This window comes from Hibiscus syriacus, unplaced genomic scaffold (assembly GCF_006381635.1).
Source record: "Hibiscus syriacus cultivar Baekdansim isolate YM2019G1 unplaced genomic scaffold, ASM638163v2 tig00111342_pilon, whole genome shotgun sequence".
NCBI lineage: Eukaryota > Viridiplantae > Streptophyta > Magnoliopsida > Malvales > Malvaceae > Hibiscus > Hibiscus syriacus.
This window is the reverse complement of record NW_024063066.1, coordinates 438,459-455,592: the sequence shown is the minus strand read 5'-3', so window position 1 is coordinate 455,592 and position 17,134 is coordinate 438,459. Positions and strand designations below refer to the sequence as shown.

Sequence of the window (17,134 nt, the reverse complement as noted above, 5' to 3'; positions counted from 1 at the left end):
TAGTTAAATCCTCTTATTTTAATCTTAAAAATATATGAAGCAGACCCTATTCATCATCAGATCCGATCTGTTTTTTATGAGACCCAAAGCAGAAACAGAAAAGAAAATGAAGCAGAAGCTCAGTTGTTTCTCCCCAAAACAACTTTGACTGTTTTTATTTGTTTGTTCAAAGCTTTGTTCCTCCAACAAGCTTAATATATTTTGTTTCGTATTGTGAAGCTGTGATTTTTGGGTATTTTGTTGCAGTTATTCTGTTTCTTTTAACAAAAATTAGAGGCGGTTTTTTTATCCTATTCACTTCAAGACGTATGACGTTTCGATCTTCTTTATCAAAAGTTTTCAGAGCGAGTTTAGCGAGGAAATTAGTTTGAAATTCTAAGGAAAAAAGTTTACTTTTTTTTGTTTTTCCTCCCGAAAATGATGTTATCGGCGTCGCCTACGGCTTTAGCGAAAAGCTCGCTCGAAGAAATGCTGGAGAATATCCAGCGGCAAGATGAGGACGAGAAGCCTAAAGACTTACCGCCTGCTTTACCGTCGCGGCCTACGTCCAAGGCCAGACTTCCCTCGGCCCGCCGGTCGCTTCCGACGAACTTCAGAGTCGTTTCTAACGGCGAAAACGGTTGCGGTTGCGGCGGCTGTAGTGAAGTTGAAGGGAAAGAGGAAGGTAAAAGAAAGGAAGAGGAGTTGGGAGAGAAGAGAGATGTTTTTGGGAACAAAAAATTGAGGAGAGTTGCGAATGTGGATTCACCTTATCATTTGGAGGCAGTGGAAGAGAAGAAAGGGGAAGATAAGGTTTCTGATGCCAAAGCTGAGGTTAAGGAAATGGGGAAAGGGAAGGCGAACTTGAAGGTAAATAATAATATTGAGTACTTTATTAAAAAGTTGAGTGTTAAGTTGAAATTGTTTCTTCTTCTTCTTCTTGGATTGATTTGTTTTATGAGATTTGAAGAAAAAAATAGTTTTGTAACTTTTGTTTAATTTGATCGATTTTGATTATAGCTATTTCTTACAGCTGGTATTGTCTTACTATGTAAACAAATAAGCTTTTTGTTTAACATGCTTACAAAGGGATTTTATTAGTCCTTTTTGCGTTGAAGCAATGGATTGTATTGTTAGTCATGGGGGGAAATCTTTGATCTTTTATGGACTTTAGTACTTGCAGAGTAGTTTAGCCTTTGTTATGAAATTTATACTACCACTAAGTTCTCTTTTGCTGAAACATTGAGAAGGAATGATCACCTTGGGCATTTGTTATTTTCTATGATAATGATTTAAGTAAATCATACTTACTGGGCGGTTTTGGTTGCAGAAGCGTCGTGTCTGGTTCCGGCAATCTAATGGGGTGTGGGAATTTGGAAGTATACAATCTACATCAGGAGAGGAAACATTTGTCTGCCTTTCTAATGGAAATGTAAGTCATGTGTCTTGATTTTTTTAAATGTGAAGGGCCTTCAGTTTTCCTTTCAGCATGTTATTATTTAGATTTACATTGTATTGTTGGTATAGGTTGCAAAGGCATCAACCAGCGAGCTTTTACCTGCAAACCCAGAAATTTTGGATGGTGTGATGATTTAATACAGCTTAGTTATTTGAATGAGCCGTCAGTCCTACACAATCTTAAGTACAAATATGCTCGTGATATGATATACGTAAGAATGACATAATCCTTACTCTAGCACTAATGAGGATTATCTCTGCTACCGAGCTTCATTTATACATTTTTTTTCTTATGTAGAAAGCTGGTCCAGTTTTGATAGCAGTCAACCCGTACAAAGACATCCAAATTTATGCAAAAGATTTTGTCAGGACTTATAGAGCAAGCTACAGACAACCCTCATGTTTTTGCTATAGCAGACACTGCTTTTAAGGAGATGATGAATGGTGAACGAAGTCATCTTTTTTTCTTTCTTTCCTTTCTGAAGTTTGCATAAACAAGTGACAATTTGCTTGTGGTGTCGTGGTGATGCGGTTTCTGATGCTCTATTAATTCTGTTAAAATTTTGCAGGTGGAGTCAATCAATCTATAATCATAAGGTAAGTTGGATATTTAATATTGGTCTTAATATATGACAGTATAATATCGTGTTCTTTAAGCACATTATTTGTTTTATGACCTATAGAATTAACCAAAGTTATCTCTCAGTGGGGAAAGTGGAGCTGGGAAAACTGAAACAGCAAAATTTACAATGCGGTACCTAGCTGCTCTTGGGGGCTGCAATGGCGGGATAGAGTCTAAAATCCTTGAGACACATTGTATACTTGAATCATTGGGAATGCCAAAACATCCAGAAATGACAATTCTAGTCGATTTGTGAGTTCTTCTTTCCCCCTACTTCATTCTCCCATGGTTACATTTTGAAGGCTGATCTATATAAAATAACTCTCATGGCTAAAGGATCCTTGCTGATATTACCCTAGAGGACCAAGTTCCACTTTGGCATATGTATCACATTTGCTATATAGCTTAGAAAAATATGGCTTATTTATTACTCTGTTCTGGTGCAGGGCAAACTTACTGAAATTCATTTTACCGAATTGGGGAAGATATCTGGTGCCAACATTCAAACTTGTAAGCATGTTGAATTTGAAAATTTTCTATTATTACTTTGCTGTAATAAAATTACATAGATTAATCCTGTTTACTGACTTTATTTTTGTGTTAATGTTGATTCATCAATGACAATCCTGGATAGTTCTTCTGGAAAAGGTGAGTTCCTGACCCAGTTTAACTTTATATTATCTCTGTTAACATGTATGATATCTGATGTGGATGTTTTTTGTCACCTTTGAGCAGTCGAGAGTAGTACAGGTGGCTGCTGGTGAACGGTCTTACCATATCTTTTATCAACTTTGTGCTGGTGCTCCACCAGACCTAAGAGGTAATATTTCATTTTACAGCATTTCACAGTCCATTCTATTTCAGAAAAGTTTTGGGGTCTGTGAAATAGATACATGATGTTGTTTACAATTCCGCAGCTTATTTACTTGAATCTGTGAAATATATTTATAATCCTGGATTATGGATTTGCAGAGAGACTGAATCTTAAATTGGCTAATGAGTACAACTATCTTATCCAGAGTGACAACCTGGTGATTAACGGGGTTGATGATGCTCAGAAATTCCATAAGCTTGTGGTAATTCAAAAGACTAGATTTTAATGTTGCCGTGATAGTGTAGCCATTCTTTTACCGTTTGATATCTGTCACATTGGTTTTTAAGCAAAAGTTTGCCCGTTTCTGCAGGAAGCCATGGACATTGTTCAAATTGGCAAAGACAGCAAGAACAAGCATTTGCAATGCTAGCTGCAGTATTATGGCTGGGAGATATGTCATTTCAACTAATTGACAAAGAACATCATGTGGAGGCATTAGCTGATGAAGGTAATAATGCTGGATTTAGTTTTCCATAATGACCCATCTTCAGCAAATACGCCATTTTTTCTTTCTTTTTTTCTTCCAAGAGAGAGAAACTGGTTTCCTTCTTTATTGTAGTATTTTTTAAGGAACTGAATTTGCATAAGCCTTGTAGAAAACAAAGAATATAATGCATGTAGTTAGCCTTTTGTTTAACTTGCGAATTTAAGTGGGATTTTCCCTCTTGTTTCAGCTTTAACCAGTGCAGCCAGGCTTTTGGGTTGTGATGTACATGAATTGATGCAAACTTTATTTACCCATAGAATCCCTGCTGCCAAGGATAATATTGCTAAGAAATCGACATTGCAACAGGTTCGTCCAGTATTTGTTAGCAAAATTATTCTTCCTCAATCATCTCATTAGTCACATGCTATGTGTGCTGTGATGCACAATTAACAACCTGATAATATGTTGCTTATAACTTGTAATATAGGCAATTGACACAAGAGATGCATTAGCAAAATTCATCTATGCAAGCTTGTTTGACTGGCTTGTGGAACTAATCAACAAGTCACTTGAAGTTGGTAAAAGATGCGATGACAGGTCCATAAGCATCCTTGATATTTATGGGTTTGAGTCATTTAAGGTAAGTTGTTTCTAATTAGATATTTAGATATTGTAATTGTGTATAAGTTTGTTCAACTTACAATTTTTGTCTTCCGACTTTCAGAAGAATAGTTTTGAACAGTTTTGTATTAATTAGCAAATGAGAGGTTGCAACAACATTTCATCCGACACCTATTTAAGCTTGAGCAAGAGGTAAGCAACTCAAATTTTAAGCTGGGTTTTCCCTTACTCAGCCTTATTTTCCTGGGCATGCAAATTTTTCATAAGTTGAAGTTCTAATCACGGTTGTTGATTCTTATCTCTGAATTTGTTTTTCCCTTCCCTAACGCAAATTGTTATTTTGACCAACTTCCCATCTTTTTTTAATTTCAGGAGTACGAGTTGGATGGGATTGATTGGGCCAAAGTTGATTTTGAAGACAACCAAGAGTGCTTGGACTTATTTGAGAAGGTATCTGGTTCAATATTTGTCAGCAATTGGAGTTTTCTATGGGATTGCTGGTCTCTTTTCCCTATATATTATATAACATGTGATTTGTGCTAATGTATGTTGTCTTAGCTTTGGTGCTGATGCTTGGTTTTATATCCTATGGTTCTCTTAGAAATTGAGCTTAGTCTTACTGAAGTTTGTTGTCTTTGCTTCGTTGCTGAATGCAGATGGGTGGAGTTTATATTTCCTTTTCATATTTCGTTTTGATTGAAAGCTGAATGTTATTCTTCTGTTTTGGTTATTTGCAGAAACCAATGGGAATACTTTCTTTGGATGAGGAATCAAATTTCCACAATGCAACTGATTTCACCTTGCTAATAAGTTGAAGCATCTGCATGCTAATTCTTACTTCAAAGGTGACAGAGGAAGGGCCTTTGGTGTTCGACATTTTGCAGGAGAGGTCAGTCAATGTACTTTTGAGGATTAAAAAGATTCTTTTCATCCAATTTCAAAGGAGATAACAAACCGTGAAATATGTTTCAGAAAGTCTAAATTTTTTGAAAAGGTTGAATTTCTTTAGATAGTTTATTCAAATGGTATGGAATTCTTATAAGATAGCAATGTTCAAAGCATGGACGAAATTACTGATTTTTGGAGTTCTGCCAGGTACTGTATGATACTAATGGCTTTTTGGAAAAGAACCGAGATCCTCTTAACTCGGGGTTGGTCCAACTTCTGTCATCCTGTAGTGGCCAATTGCCACAATCATTTGCCAAAAAAATGCTTGATCAATCTTTGAAACTAGTGATTTCATCTGAATCCCCAGAGCTAAGTGTTGTTACGAAATTCAAGGTAAATTTGCTTCCTTAATAATTGTGATCCAAATATATCTGGAGGTTGTAATGTATTTTACGGTTCCCATCTCTATCGGAGAAACTTTCTTACATAAATCTCCATTGTAAAGCATTCCAGCATTTGCCAATCTGTCGAATGTAATATTATAGAGTATTTTTTATTCTTGCTTGTCTGTTATTCTTGGGTATTTGATATGTGGATGGTTACTTTTTTTCTTCTGTACTTGCAGGGCCAACTTTTCGAACTAATGCACCAGTTAGAGAATACAACGCCTCACTTTATTCGCTGCATAAAACCAAATTGCAAGCAGGTCCCTGACAAGTATGAAGAGGATGTTGTCCTGCAGCAACTTAGATATTGTGGAGTTTTGGAGGTTGTTTAGAATCTCAAAATCAGGATATCCAACTCGAATTACACATCATGAGTTTGCAGAAAGGTAGCGGCTAAAACCTTCTGTAGTTTATGGCTTGTTTTATGTTTTTAAAATTTCTCTTTGAGCATAGTCTCATATATTCAAGTATTTCATAGGTATTGGTTCCTACTTTCGAAGACCAATGCACCTCACGATCCATTAAGCATTTCAGTTGCTCTTCTAAAACAATTTAATGTCCTCCCCGAAACGTATCAAGTTGGCTATACAAAATTGTTTCTTCGAACTGGACAGGTAAGTTTTATACATCGTTTGTTTTTCTTGTTCTTTCAGTTTTGGTGCTGAAATATCTCTTTGCCCAAAGACTTGTATCATTAGAGTTTGACCTTAAAGTTAACATATTGAGTTTCGGAAAATAGAGATACCAACTTATTCATTCTGTTATGGTTAAATAAATGTAATAATTTCTTTGTTGCTGTGTCTGGCATGCAGATCGCTGCATTGGAGCATAGGAGAAAACAGGTGTTGCGAGGAGTAATTGGGGTTCAAAAGTACTTCCGCGGTCACCGAGCTCGTTGCCTTTTCCTTGAGCTCAACAAAGGAGCAAAAAATATACAATCATGTAAGTAGTTCCTTCCAAGCAAAATTCTTTCCAATGTATATTTCTGCTTTGTGCGAGATTCTTCCAAACAAAATCCTCTGCGCCTTTTTAACACTACAGAAGCTTGGTGTGAATTTATTTTTGTTTGTCATAAGTTGATTCCTTTTCTAGACCCTCTATTTTGCCAATTCACACTTTTATTATTTTCAATTGATCGACGGATATTTCCTTTGTGATGCAGTTTGTGGTGAAAGTATCCAAAGGAAGTATGCTATAGAGCATAATAGGTGCTCAGCATTTGCTTCTCAGTTACTTGATGAGAAGTTGGCATCAATTATACATTTACAATCTGGTAAGTTCTGTGTGTTCTAACTAATTTGTGTATCAAATGTCTATTGTTCTCTTATCATCGTCATTTTTTTCCACTGCAGTAATTCGTGGGTGGTTAGTCCGGAGACATTTCGATAACATGCATATTTCAAAACAGTTGAACCATGTAAGCGTAAAATCTAAACGAAAGACTGGTAGGAAGCTTTCTGAGGCAAGGTATTCCCACGGGTGACATGGTAACATACTAGAGTTTTTTCCTTTCCTTTCCTTTTAAAGATATTCTCCAAACCAGTTTTATTCTCTTATTTGCATGCCAAAGAGCATGTTTTACTTTCTCAATGTTCTCTATATTCTGAACAACTATGAAGGATTTACTCGGATCCTATTTTTGGCCAACCAGGAAACACCACACGAGCAGCAGATTCAAGTTGTACCTTATGTTATGGCAGAGCTTCAAAGAAGGGTACTCAAGGCAGAAGCAACTTTGGGGCAAAAAGAACAGGAAAACCACTTACGTGAGCAATTACAACAGTACGAGGCAAAGAGGTTGGATTATGAGGGAAAGATGAAATCAATGGAGGACATGTGGCAAAAGCAAATGGCATCGTTACAGGTGAGTTTGTGTGTTTATATATAAAAATATTGAAACATGTTTGCATTAGGTGATTGTTGTTGACAGGCATGAAAGGTCCCCTTTGTTGCCCTTGATGCATGTTTAATTGTTTAATAACTTAGACGTCTATTGATTTCGATTGCAATTTTTTGCAGACAAGTCTTGCTGCAGCCAGAAAGAGTCTTGCTGCTGACAGCTCTGCTGGTCAGCTAGGAAGAGCTAATGTTGTATCCCCTCGCCATTATGATTCTGAGGAAAACTTGTCGATGGGATCTCGAACTCCTGGTGTGAATACTCCTGTTGGGGTGAGAGAGAACGGCTCGTTGAATGCAGTGGGAAATCTGCTAAAAGAGTTTGATCAGAGGAAACAAGCTTTTGACGATGATGCAAAATCTTTGGTTGATACCAGAACAGCACAACCAGCTTCTAATGTGAATCCTGATGATGAACTTCGTAGGTTAAAACACAGGTTCGAGACATGGAAGAAAGATTTCAAGATGAGACTAAAGGAAACCAAGGCAAGACTACATAAGCGTGGGCATCAAGAATCAGAAAGATCTCGAAGAAAATGGTGGGAGAAGTTAGGTTCAAGATCGTGATCGAATCCCACCTTGAAATGATAATCTTGATTGATCACAAAGTTGTTGCTTAAATGACAACCTGCATCCATTCTCGGGTGCAGTTACATTTACTGCAACAAGGAAGACATTGTGCTTGTATATCTTACCAATTTTTGTTACTCGGTGGGAAGAATTACCTTGTGCATAGACAAAATAGGTATTCATCGTGTCGAGACATCTCTATGAGTAGTTTGATTTTAGTTTATGTATATTCTGTTGTCAGTTATGTAAACGCCAACATTGTAGTTCGGTATACCAATGAAAAGTGTTCATATTCAAAGAATCTGCAATTTCATTGTGTGCTCTCTTCTTTGTTGAACCCTAAACTTAACTTGAACATGAGTTTCATTGAATTCTCAGTGATTCATGGTTTAATTCATCGACATACGCAAGCAAATTGCGGAACAAGTTTGATCTGGGCCTATTAATTTAGGATCCGGGTACAAACTTGGTAGCATAGACCCAAGCATTGTAGGCAACAGGGCTGCCAAGGTGGTCCAAGAGGTTTTCCAGGGGACCTTTTCCAGTGACAATGGCATGGACGAAGAAACCAAACATAGAGAACATGGCCAGCCTACCATTCTTGATTTCTTTAAGTTCAGTAAACGTGACAGGGTCATCAGCAAGGCCAAGAGGGTCGAAGTATTGGCTGCAGGGGTAAAGGTCGTTGCCTTCTCCAGCACCAGGGAGACCGTTGATACGGAAACCTTCGACGAGCCCCATGAGGACGGCCTGGAACCCGAGGACGGCGAGAATGCTTTGAGCATGGACAAGGTTGGGGTTGCTTAGGTAGTCCAAGCCACCTTCAGAGAAGATTTGAGCTCCGACCATACTGGTTCCTTGAAGTCCACCCTAACCCATTTCTCAAGGACTTCAGGGGTGATGCATAGTGCTCCCAACATGCCATTCCATAGTCACCAGGAACTCTCCGTTCAAGTAGATGGAACTCCCCAGATGCAAAATCCTAGTAAACAAGTGGGGAAAAAGGAGGGGAAACCCCAAAAGCTTGCCATTGTGTTTTTGGCAGTGCCTACAGAGACATATCTGAGAGAGTTTGCATTTTTGTTTGGCCGAGAAATGGGGGGCCTAGGACAGTTCCTGACTAAGCATTGAAGCCATCGCCCTCAGAATTGAAGGGGCAATGTTTTGTTTTTGGTTTAGTTAGTGAGTTAGATTGCAAGGACAATGCAATGAAGGGAAGTGGAATATATATATATAGACAAGAAAGGAGCAGAATGTAGTGAGACCACCGATTGGGAGGTTTCAGAAATCAGCCAATTAGAAGGCAGCAAAGGAATTGAAGTATCACCAACTTTTATCCTTGTATCATAACATTTTATCTCAATGTTTGGGCTTTTGAAATAGATGGGAGGGATAGTTCGGGCTTTGCACCTACAACTGTACAGAAAAATGAAAAGGAAAAATAAAATAAAAAACTATGTGCACGAATCAAATTATCTCACGGTTACAGAAATGATTATTATTCCTAAAGGTCCCAAGTCGAGCACCACTAATTGTAGCAAGGGTGATTGATCATTTATTATGAAACGGTTAAAATAATTAGCATAGATCTATCCAAACTTACCTATCCCAGGTTAGATTGTACTGAAATCTTATTATGCCTGCCTGATTTTGCAGGTCCATACATTCTTTACATATCATGAAATGGAATTGACATTGTAATATAAAATATTAAGTGAAAGAATCATCTCATATAGATTTTTATTATACCCACTTTAAATTATCACCAATGACTGATGTTATATGAAAAAAATATGTTTATGTAAAACTCTTGCACGTGTATACTTTGCAAAGAGGAAATGAGAATCTGTTTAGCTTTTGATTATTTGCAAAGAACTGCTAATATCTCTGCCTCATTTGATTAGTCAAGTATTAACACAGAAAAGCTTAATTATTACATAAGTATAAAATTGTTTGTTGTAGCATAAAAGAAAGAAGTAGATGAACAAAACTCTAATAAAAATACCTCTTCAAAATAAGTAAAATTTTTCTTCCAACCAAGTCATGCGAGTCGCTAGAAATTACCAAATGAAATTAGTTTGTTTAGTTCAAATACCAAGACATGAGAAAAAAATCCCTATATACGAATCTAGTCTGTACGTCCTTTGTAATCTCGCTGGCAAAAGGCTTGTGTAATGTTATAGGGCTATACAGTTCATACCTAATTGCGCCTTGAAAACCATTTACCTCTGAGGGCTGCTGCTGGATGGTTTTGCTTCTCGATTTCTCATCGTAATCGACATTATCTCCTCAAAGATCCATAACGTTTTGTTGCCTAAGAAACACGAAAGGACAGTGTCAGACTGCAGTCATGGAATCCCATGTTTAATGCAAGGATTTCTAGCACGAAGGGGAAATTAGTCTGATATAGCTAGAGGTAAAGATAATTTGTTTTACTTAAAGATATAATTTGTTTTACTTAAATCTGAGGTTATAAACACGGTGAAGTTACGAGCAGAGCCAGAATTCGGAACAAATAGAACAATCACTAACCCGAGGTGGAGGCTTGTTAAATCTCCTAGCATCTCTTCAGCATCGTCGTCGTCATCATCATCATTGTCATGCTTGTTCATGAACATTTTGTGAACTAAAGAGTCATCAGATTTCCGGCCCCGCTTAGATGTAGATCCTCTATTTCTTCCCCTAGGAGTTGCTCTTTTGCGCCCTTTACCAGTTTCATCATTTTCCTTAAAAATACAGAGCACTTATTCAGATTGTATTTACATTATTCTTGAAATTGTGACAACAGTGTATAGTCAAATAGAGAAGCAATATACAAGGAGTATGGGTTTGAAATGAACCGAGAGGTATTTCATACCGAACTGTTGTTAACCTCATTAATTCCATGTTCTTCACTAGAAGCGGAGATGATGTTCTCATCATCAGCAATACTGTGGACTGAAGCTGATGCATCAACCGATGCAGATCTGCATTAGGAAAATTACCCATGAGATTTAGCTATTGATGCAAATTTCCATACGTTTAAGTTACTTGCCAACAGGTTAGATCGAAGTGTCACCTTTGAGAATGGCGAAACCCCAAGGTAGTATCAAGGGTTGTCTGCTTTAAGCCACTAGATCCTCTGCCCTACCTCTACCCCTTCCTCTAGTAGATGTTTACCTTTAACAAGTTCAGGAGCATCGCCAGATGATCGAGAAGCTGTCAATGACCCTTTCTGACCTATATTGGCAGAGCTTAATATCTGTGTTGTATCTTCATCATCGCTAAAGGAGGTTGCACTTCCTATTCCCGTATTGTATTTACTCCTCACATTCTATAATATTGAATAACCAAAAGTTTAGATGCAAAGAACGTTGTATAAGAAAACTTCAACAAATAGAAAGTGGAGCATATCCAATCATTGTTGATCAGCATAGAGCAAATTCAAATTAAGAATTTGAGATCACCTCAAAGGACTGCACACTGGATGTGAACTGAAAAGTATCCTTAGGTGTGAGGACCTTTCCTTGACACGTTCCTGCAAAATTAAAAGATGAATTGAAGCATAATTTACTTTTCCATCTACCGAAGGCACTATTGATGAACAAGTATCGACTTAGGAACATTTTTGCAATCGGGCTATTTAGCATTAAAACTTTGTAGTAATTATTATATCAATAAACTTAAAATGCTTGCCTCGAAGCACTCCCCAACTTTAAGAATCAAGTCTTCCTCTTCAAACTTTGAAGCATCTGAATCTTTTCCAATTTTGTTCTGTCAATAAAAAGAGTGAAGAAATCGCTGGCACGACAAGAATATGATGAAAAGAAAGAACAGTCAAACTAATACATGCAATTGAACAAATCAGCAAATCATAAGATTATGTTAAAACATCAGCCAAAAAGAATTTATAACAGGGACATCCAATTGACATTAAATTAAACAAGGATTAAAACAACATGAAGCCTCTTATCAAAAAAAAACAACACGAAGCCTTTCCAAAATGCAAGGTCGGCTATATGGATCAGAGAAGCCATTTAGCTCAATTTAGGACCACATCTCGAGTTAAAATAGTAAAAGTAAGGTCCTTAATAGTACTCTCTGCATTTATCTTCTTTCGTCCTCCCTCCCCATTCTGACATTATAATTTTGCACTAATTTAACTGCATATTGGGTACCCTCTAAAATACTTACACGAGTTTCTTCGAGATTGTATTTCACACAGTTATAGAAAGCCAATTTGTCATCCTTATTAACAAAATTCTGCAGTGCGACATCCAAGTCATTGACTGGAAGGATCTCCATTTTCTGCAAGATAAACATGATAAAAAGGACCAGGTTAAGGTGAATAAACTTCATTGTAAATATTTGATCCCAGTCATGCAAGTCCCATTTAGTCCGGTAACCGAAAGAAAACTGGAAATCTGATACAGCTTTTGTATGCAGAAGCATTCAATCAATGCTTAGTTATTATGTCAAGTTGAGTTTAGCATGGAAAATACATGGTGTTTTCAGTAAAAAGTTATTTTCCATAGAAACAATATTCTATATCATTAAGCATTTGGCATAGTACCCTCCGGGACTACACTAAAATAAGCATTAATACTTCGTTTGGTTGGAGTGTTAAATTTTGGTTATGTTTAGTACATGATTTGCAATATACTAACTTCACTAGGTCATTTTTAGCCACTCACATGTCTTAATTTGAACAAAGATAAGGACCGTATATTACTTTTTTGAATGGGTATTGGTTCTTACATGATTTTTTGCTCATCTTTCCAACTTCAAGTTTATATTATACTAAAAACTATTTCAAAACTCATGCAATAATTAAGCTTTTTCCTTCTTTCATTACTTATGTTCCAATCGTGAAATAAGTGATATAGGCAAAATAAGACAAAGGAAACATTGAATGCTAAGTTCAATTACCAGATTGTTTTCAGCAACTAATGCTTCTATATTCTGTTGATTCAATTCTTCTGGACGAAGCCTTTCAGAATCATCAATTTTGGCTACAATAAAAAGAAACTTAAGTTAAACTCTGTCGACACCATTCTTCTCGAAACTAACATCAAACATATAAAATTAAGAAGACAAAAAGAGCTTTGATGATCCATATGCTGTTGCAGAAACAAGAATATAGGAAAAGCAATATATGATAATCTTTAAAAGTGAAAATAAACTTCCAAGCCAACAGCTGTTCCAGTATATGTTTGCAACTTCTGCCTCAACAGCATTGTAATAGAATATTCCACTGGCCACCTATTCTTATCTTCTTATTTCCCCCCAAAAGTTAGGGATTAATGTAATTAATTATATAAAGGAATGAAGGTTTTTTTTTTATCAAGACCTCCTCCTCTTATCAATATATATATAGATATAGAAGAGGCTTATTTATAAAGAGAGCAACCCATGTTCCAGACTGTAGAAAAACTTGTTTGCAACCCACCAGTTAAATCTTTGGAAAATAGCCACAGTTGGTCTGGATGAGTATATTACCTTCTTTCTGATTCCTTTTAGCAGCTTTTGAAAATATAAGAATATCTTGAGGATTTGCAACCTTCAAAAATTGAATACTAATTATTTAGTACCTGAATGAGAAAATTTAAAAAATATATATAATTCCTCAAACAGTATGAGCAATAGCCTCATTATACCTTCCCAACATACTTCTGTCCAAACCTTTGTGGATTTATTGTCATGAATCCAGAATAATCCACCTATAATGTTACACAGAAATATTGAGAAAATTATCTCCGGATGCAAGTCACCTTATCTCAAAGGTGAAACATGTCGAGTGAATAGAAACTGGTGCAAAAATCAGATTTCATAATCGCATTAACATCATTCACAAAACAGAGGCTGAAATCACCTTAACTCGGACTAATGGAAGTTTGGGCTCTGATCCACTGACAGCATTCTTATTAGACTTCTCTATTAGATCACTGACCTAAAACAAAAGTTTAGTTGCTAAGAAAAAGGCAAATATTTGTTCTCACCATAGACACTTAGATGTAATTGTTAGATGTCTCTATTAGATAAAGTCAAAAACCATCTCATGCAAGAATGAGACTTACCACTTTGTCCAAATGTTCAAGAATTGAGTTTTGATCATTGGGATCAATGTCAGGTTCATCCTTCAACACAACCTAATCATGAACATAGAATAAGAAAAAAGAATTCTTCTCAATTTGTTGACTTTTCTAAATAGTTTTAGAAGTAATTAACAAAGACAATGCTTTACTTCTGTATATTCAAACGGCCTCACTGATGTCAAAGGTATTTTGCTTGGGCGATATTGATTTCCCTGAAAGAAAGCATCAAGTCATGATGTGAGAAATAAATAAGAAATGGGTATTGACTGATTAAATGACAAATCCAATCAATCAGGTATACAACCTTAATTTCTAAAAGCAGCACATGTTTTTCCTTTGCTTCTCCAGCAATCAGTGATGTTGCAACCGAGGAACCTGGCTGAGTAATGTGGAATCCCATCCCTGGTACTTCCTAAGAAGTTAAAAGCAACCTTCAATGTTTTGCATCCTCAAAGGGATAAACAATAAGAAACAGGAAAGATTTTGCAGTTCCACCTGAGGGTCAATAAGACATTCATGTTCGTGTCCCCAAACTATAAAATCGAGGAAGCGTGGTAAGAATCGCTCATTAATTGCATTTTTAGCATTCATCTTCACTCTGCATGCCACATTAGTTTAAAGTTTTAATATATACACATGTAGATTTACACTATAATGGCTTCTTTTTCCACTTTTTGTTTTTTGGTCATGCATGAAATAACTCGATCACAAAGCAGAACAATGAGCATGATACAGAAAGGTAAGGAATATACAACACCCACACACACCTACACACAACCTGTTCTGATGAAGTACCAGAATGTTGAACCAATCAGACACCTCACACCCTTCTTGAGGTTCAGGTCGCATCCATTGCACAGCTTGGGGTGTCTGAGAAACCAAATATAAACAACAAACAGGTATTTTAGTTGAATATCCAGAGCGCAAGAAACTAATGAGTCATAAAAACTGTTCAATCTAGACACATAAAGGTACCTGAAACATTCTATTGAGCCGCTCATCTCTAATATTCCCAAGACCATAAAGAGCTACAGCAGTCGAACCCTGCAATTCAAAAAGAGGCATAGTTTTCCTATGAATGTACAATTACCCTCCTAACTCATGTCAACAAAGTGACTGGCAGACCTTCCTCATAAGAATAGGGTAGAGTGTAATCTGACCAACACCCGAACCCCCAAGAACCATTTTCCCAAAATAGTTGACAAGATTACATGCTGAAAGAATATCAACAGCAGAAAGGTTGTCCTGTCACCAATAAACAGTTATGAACAGAATGCTCATATAAATATTAAGAATAGCAGTCTTATGCACTCCACTAAAACATGATTATCTAACAAATCAAGAAAGGGAGTAAACAGTGGGGAAGTTTTATCCATGCTATTCATTCCCATATATACAGACGGGGATGGCATTGGCTATTCATGACACAAACATAAGATGGGAAACCAAAATTGGAACAAAGAATAACCAAGATTTATCTCTAATAAGTTCCTTACAACTCCAGCAGGATCATCATGGTTTCCATGAATACTAAACACTGGCAAACCGACATTGAAGTGAGGATCTTCAAAATTCACATGCCCAAATCTGTAAAGAGAGAAATGATTGTTACAATCTAAATGTGATAATATTCTTTGAAACAATTGTCGAACAACCAATGGAAAGAGAATAATCACATATTAGCTGGCTATCAAAGCACATATACATTCAGGAAACAAGTTATAAACTTACTTTAATGTAAAAAACATAACAACGCGTTTGTCACCAGATTATCATTATGTCAATTTACTAGCTTGGCAAAGGCAAGGAATGAGAAAGTTGTAACACACAAGTTGGACATTAAATTAGCAACTGTAACAACGAGAAAAGAGTGAGAACCATTACGTATTTGGAAAATTCAGAGTCTGGTCGCTAACAACTTGGAACTGGACTGGTTGATCATTAAGGCAATGCCGACGAAGAATCTCAATGGCCTTAACTAAAGTTGACCTTGAAGGCTTGTTTTCATGGAAAAGATCTCCACCAAGGAGTAAAAAATCCACCTAAATATCAATATAAATCAGCGCATACTAACACTAAAAAAACGTGAAGTTTACTAGAAATCAAGACAGAGATCCTTTTTTTTCAGGGGAAAATCATATCGAAAATAAAAAAAGTTCCATGGAATATAACAATGAGAAAACTTCAACAACAACAAAAAGAAGAAGAAGAAAAAAATCACCTGTTTTTCCTCTGCTATTGAACATATTTCATCAAAAGCTTTAAAAGAATCATGTCGTCGTATTTCATCTTTCTCCATATAACCTAAGTGACAATCCGTCGCTACGAGTATTCGAAGCGTATTGCTAACACCCTCTCTGAAAATTTCTCTTCTTCACTACATCATATCCAAACCATTTAAAAGAAAAGCTAAGAGGAGAAGGAGATATTTTACCTTTTTAAGTCGGTCATAGTAATCGATTTAAAACCTGAAAAACAGATTTAAAAATGTCAATAAAATGTAAAACCATTTAATCTTTTTTCCCCAATATATAAAACCTGAATCACTCTATTTTTCATATCCAAAAGCAAGTGAATCAAATGAAATGGGGGGGAAAATAGAGATTAGCTACCAAAAATGTAAAATGAAGTGTAAAATCTTCCGGTCTGGTGCAGTTGAGGGTGTGGAAGAACGGCGCGGAATTGAAAGAGAAAAGGGATTGAAGCAAACGAGACCAAAGATGGGGATGGGAAAGACAACGACCCGATCCAAGCAATCCATCTAGTTGAATCGGATCGGTGTGTATTATCTGGTTAATTTCGGCCCATTTCTATTAGGATGGATTTGGATCTTGATCCACTTATTTAAGCTCAAAATTGGAAACTTTGTAGATCTCACCTCATAATGCTTTTCATTTTCTCCTTTATATCTTTTACGCATAAAAAAAAAAACTCGAACTTGAGAGATTTGGTTCGATTTAAATCTATAACTTACAGTTTTTAATATCAGATTTTGAAATGATACAAGTCGGATCTTTTGTTAATTTTTTTTGAATCGAGTTTAAGTAAAGCATATCTTGTTTGACATTATATATTTATTAAAATGTCGCTTTTAAAATTTTATTTTTTTGAATTAATCACTAGATGCTCGTTGAGTTGAAGGCTCCACTGCTCCGTCTGTGTTCAGGTTGATGGCCCCAGCTTTCGGTGGACACCATTGAATTCCAGTGCTTCTCTTCTTATGTCTGTTTTCCTGCTTTTGTTGCTTATTATGAATGATGACAGTTCACGTCTTAGCCG

At 36.4% G+C, this 17,134-nt stretch overlaps 1 protein-coding gene and 2 pseudogenes across 1 annotated transcript; 1 reads left to right on the top strand and 2 right to left on the bottom strand.

Annotated features, from left to right (window-relative positions):
* The first annotated feature begins 333 nt into the window (after positions 1-333).
* LOC120159109 lies at positions 334-8,082 on the top strand (annotated as a pseudogene).
* Positions 8,083-8,228: 146 nt separating this feature from the next.
* On the bottom strand, positions 8,229-8,630 carry LOC120159180 (chlorophyll a-b binding protein 13, chloroplastic-like). The gene has a single exon (XM_039169830.1). It carries the CDS (start codon positions 8,628-8,630, stop codon positions 8,229-8,231), a length of 402 nt encoding a protein of 133 aa, XP_039025761.1.
* Positions 8,631-9,883: 1,253 nt separating this feature from the next.
* On the bottom strand, positions 9,884-16,589 carry LOC120159108 (annotated as a pseudogene).
* Between the last annotated feature and the right edge of the window lie 545 nt (positions 16,590-17,134).

Excerpts from the sequence above, each read along its gene's own strand:
- LOC120159180 (XM_039169830.1), bottom strand. The coding sequence starts at position 8,630 with ATGGTCGGAGCTCAAATCTTCTCTGAAGGTGGCTTGGACTACCTAAGC.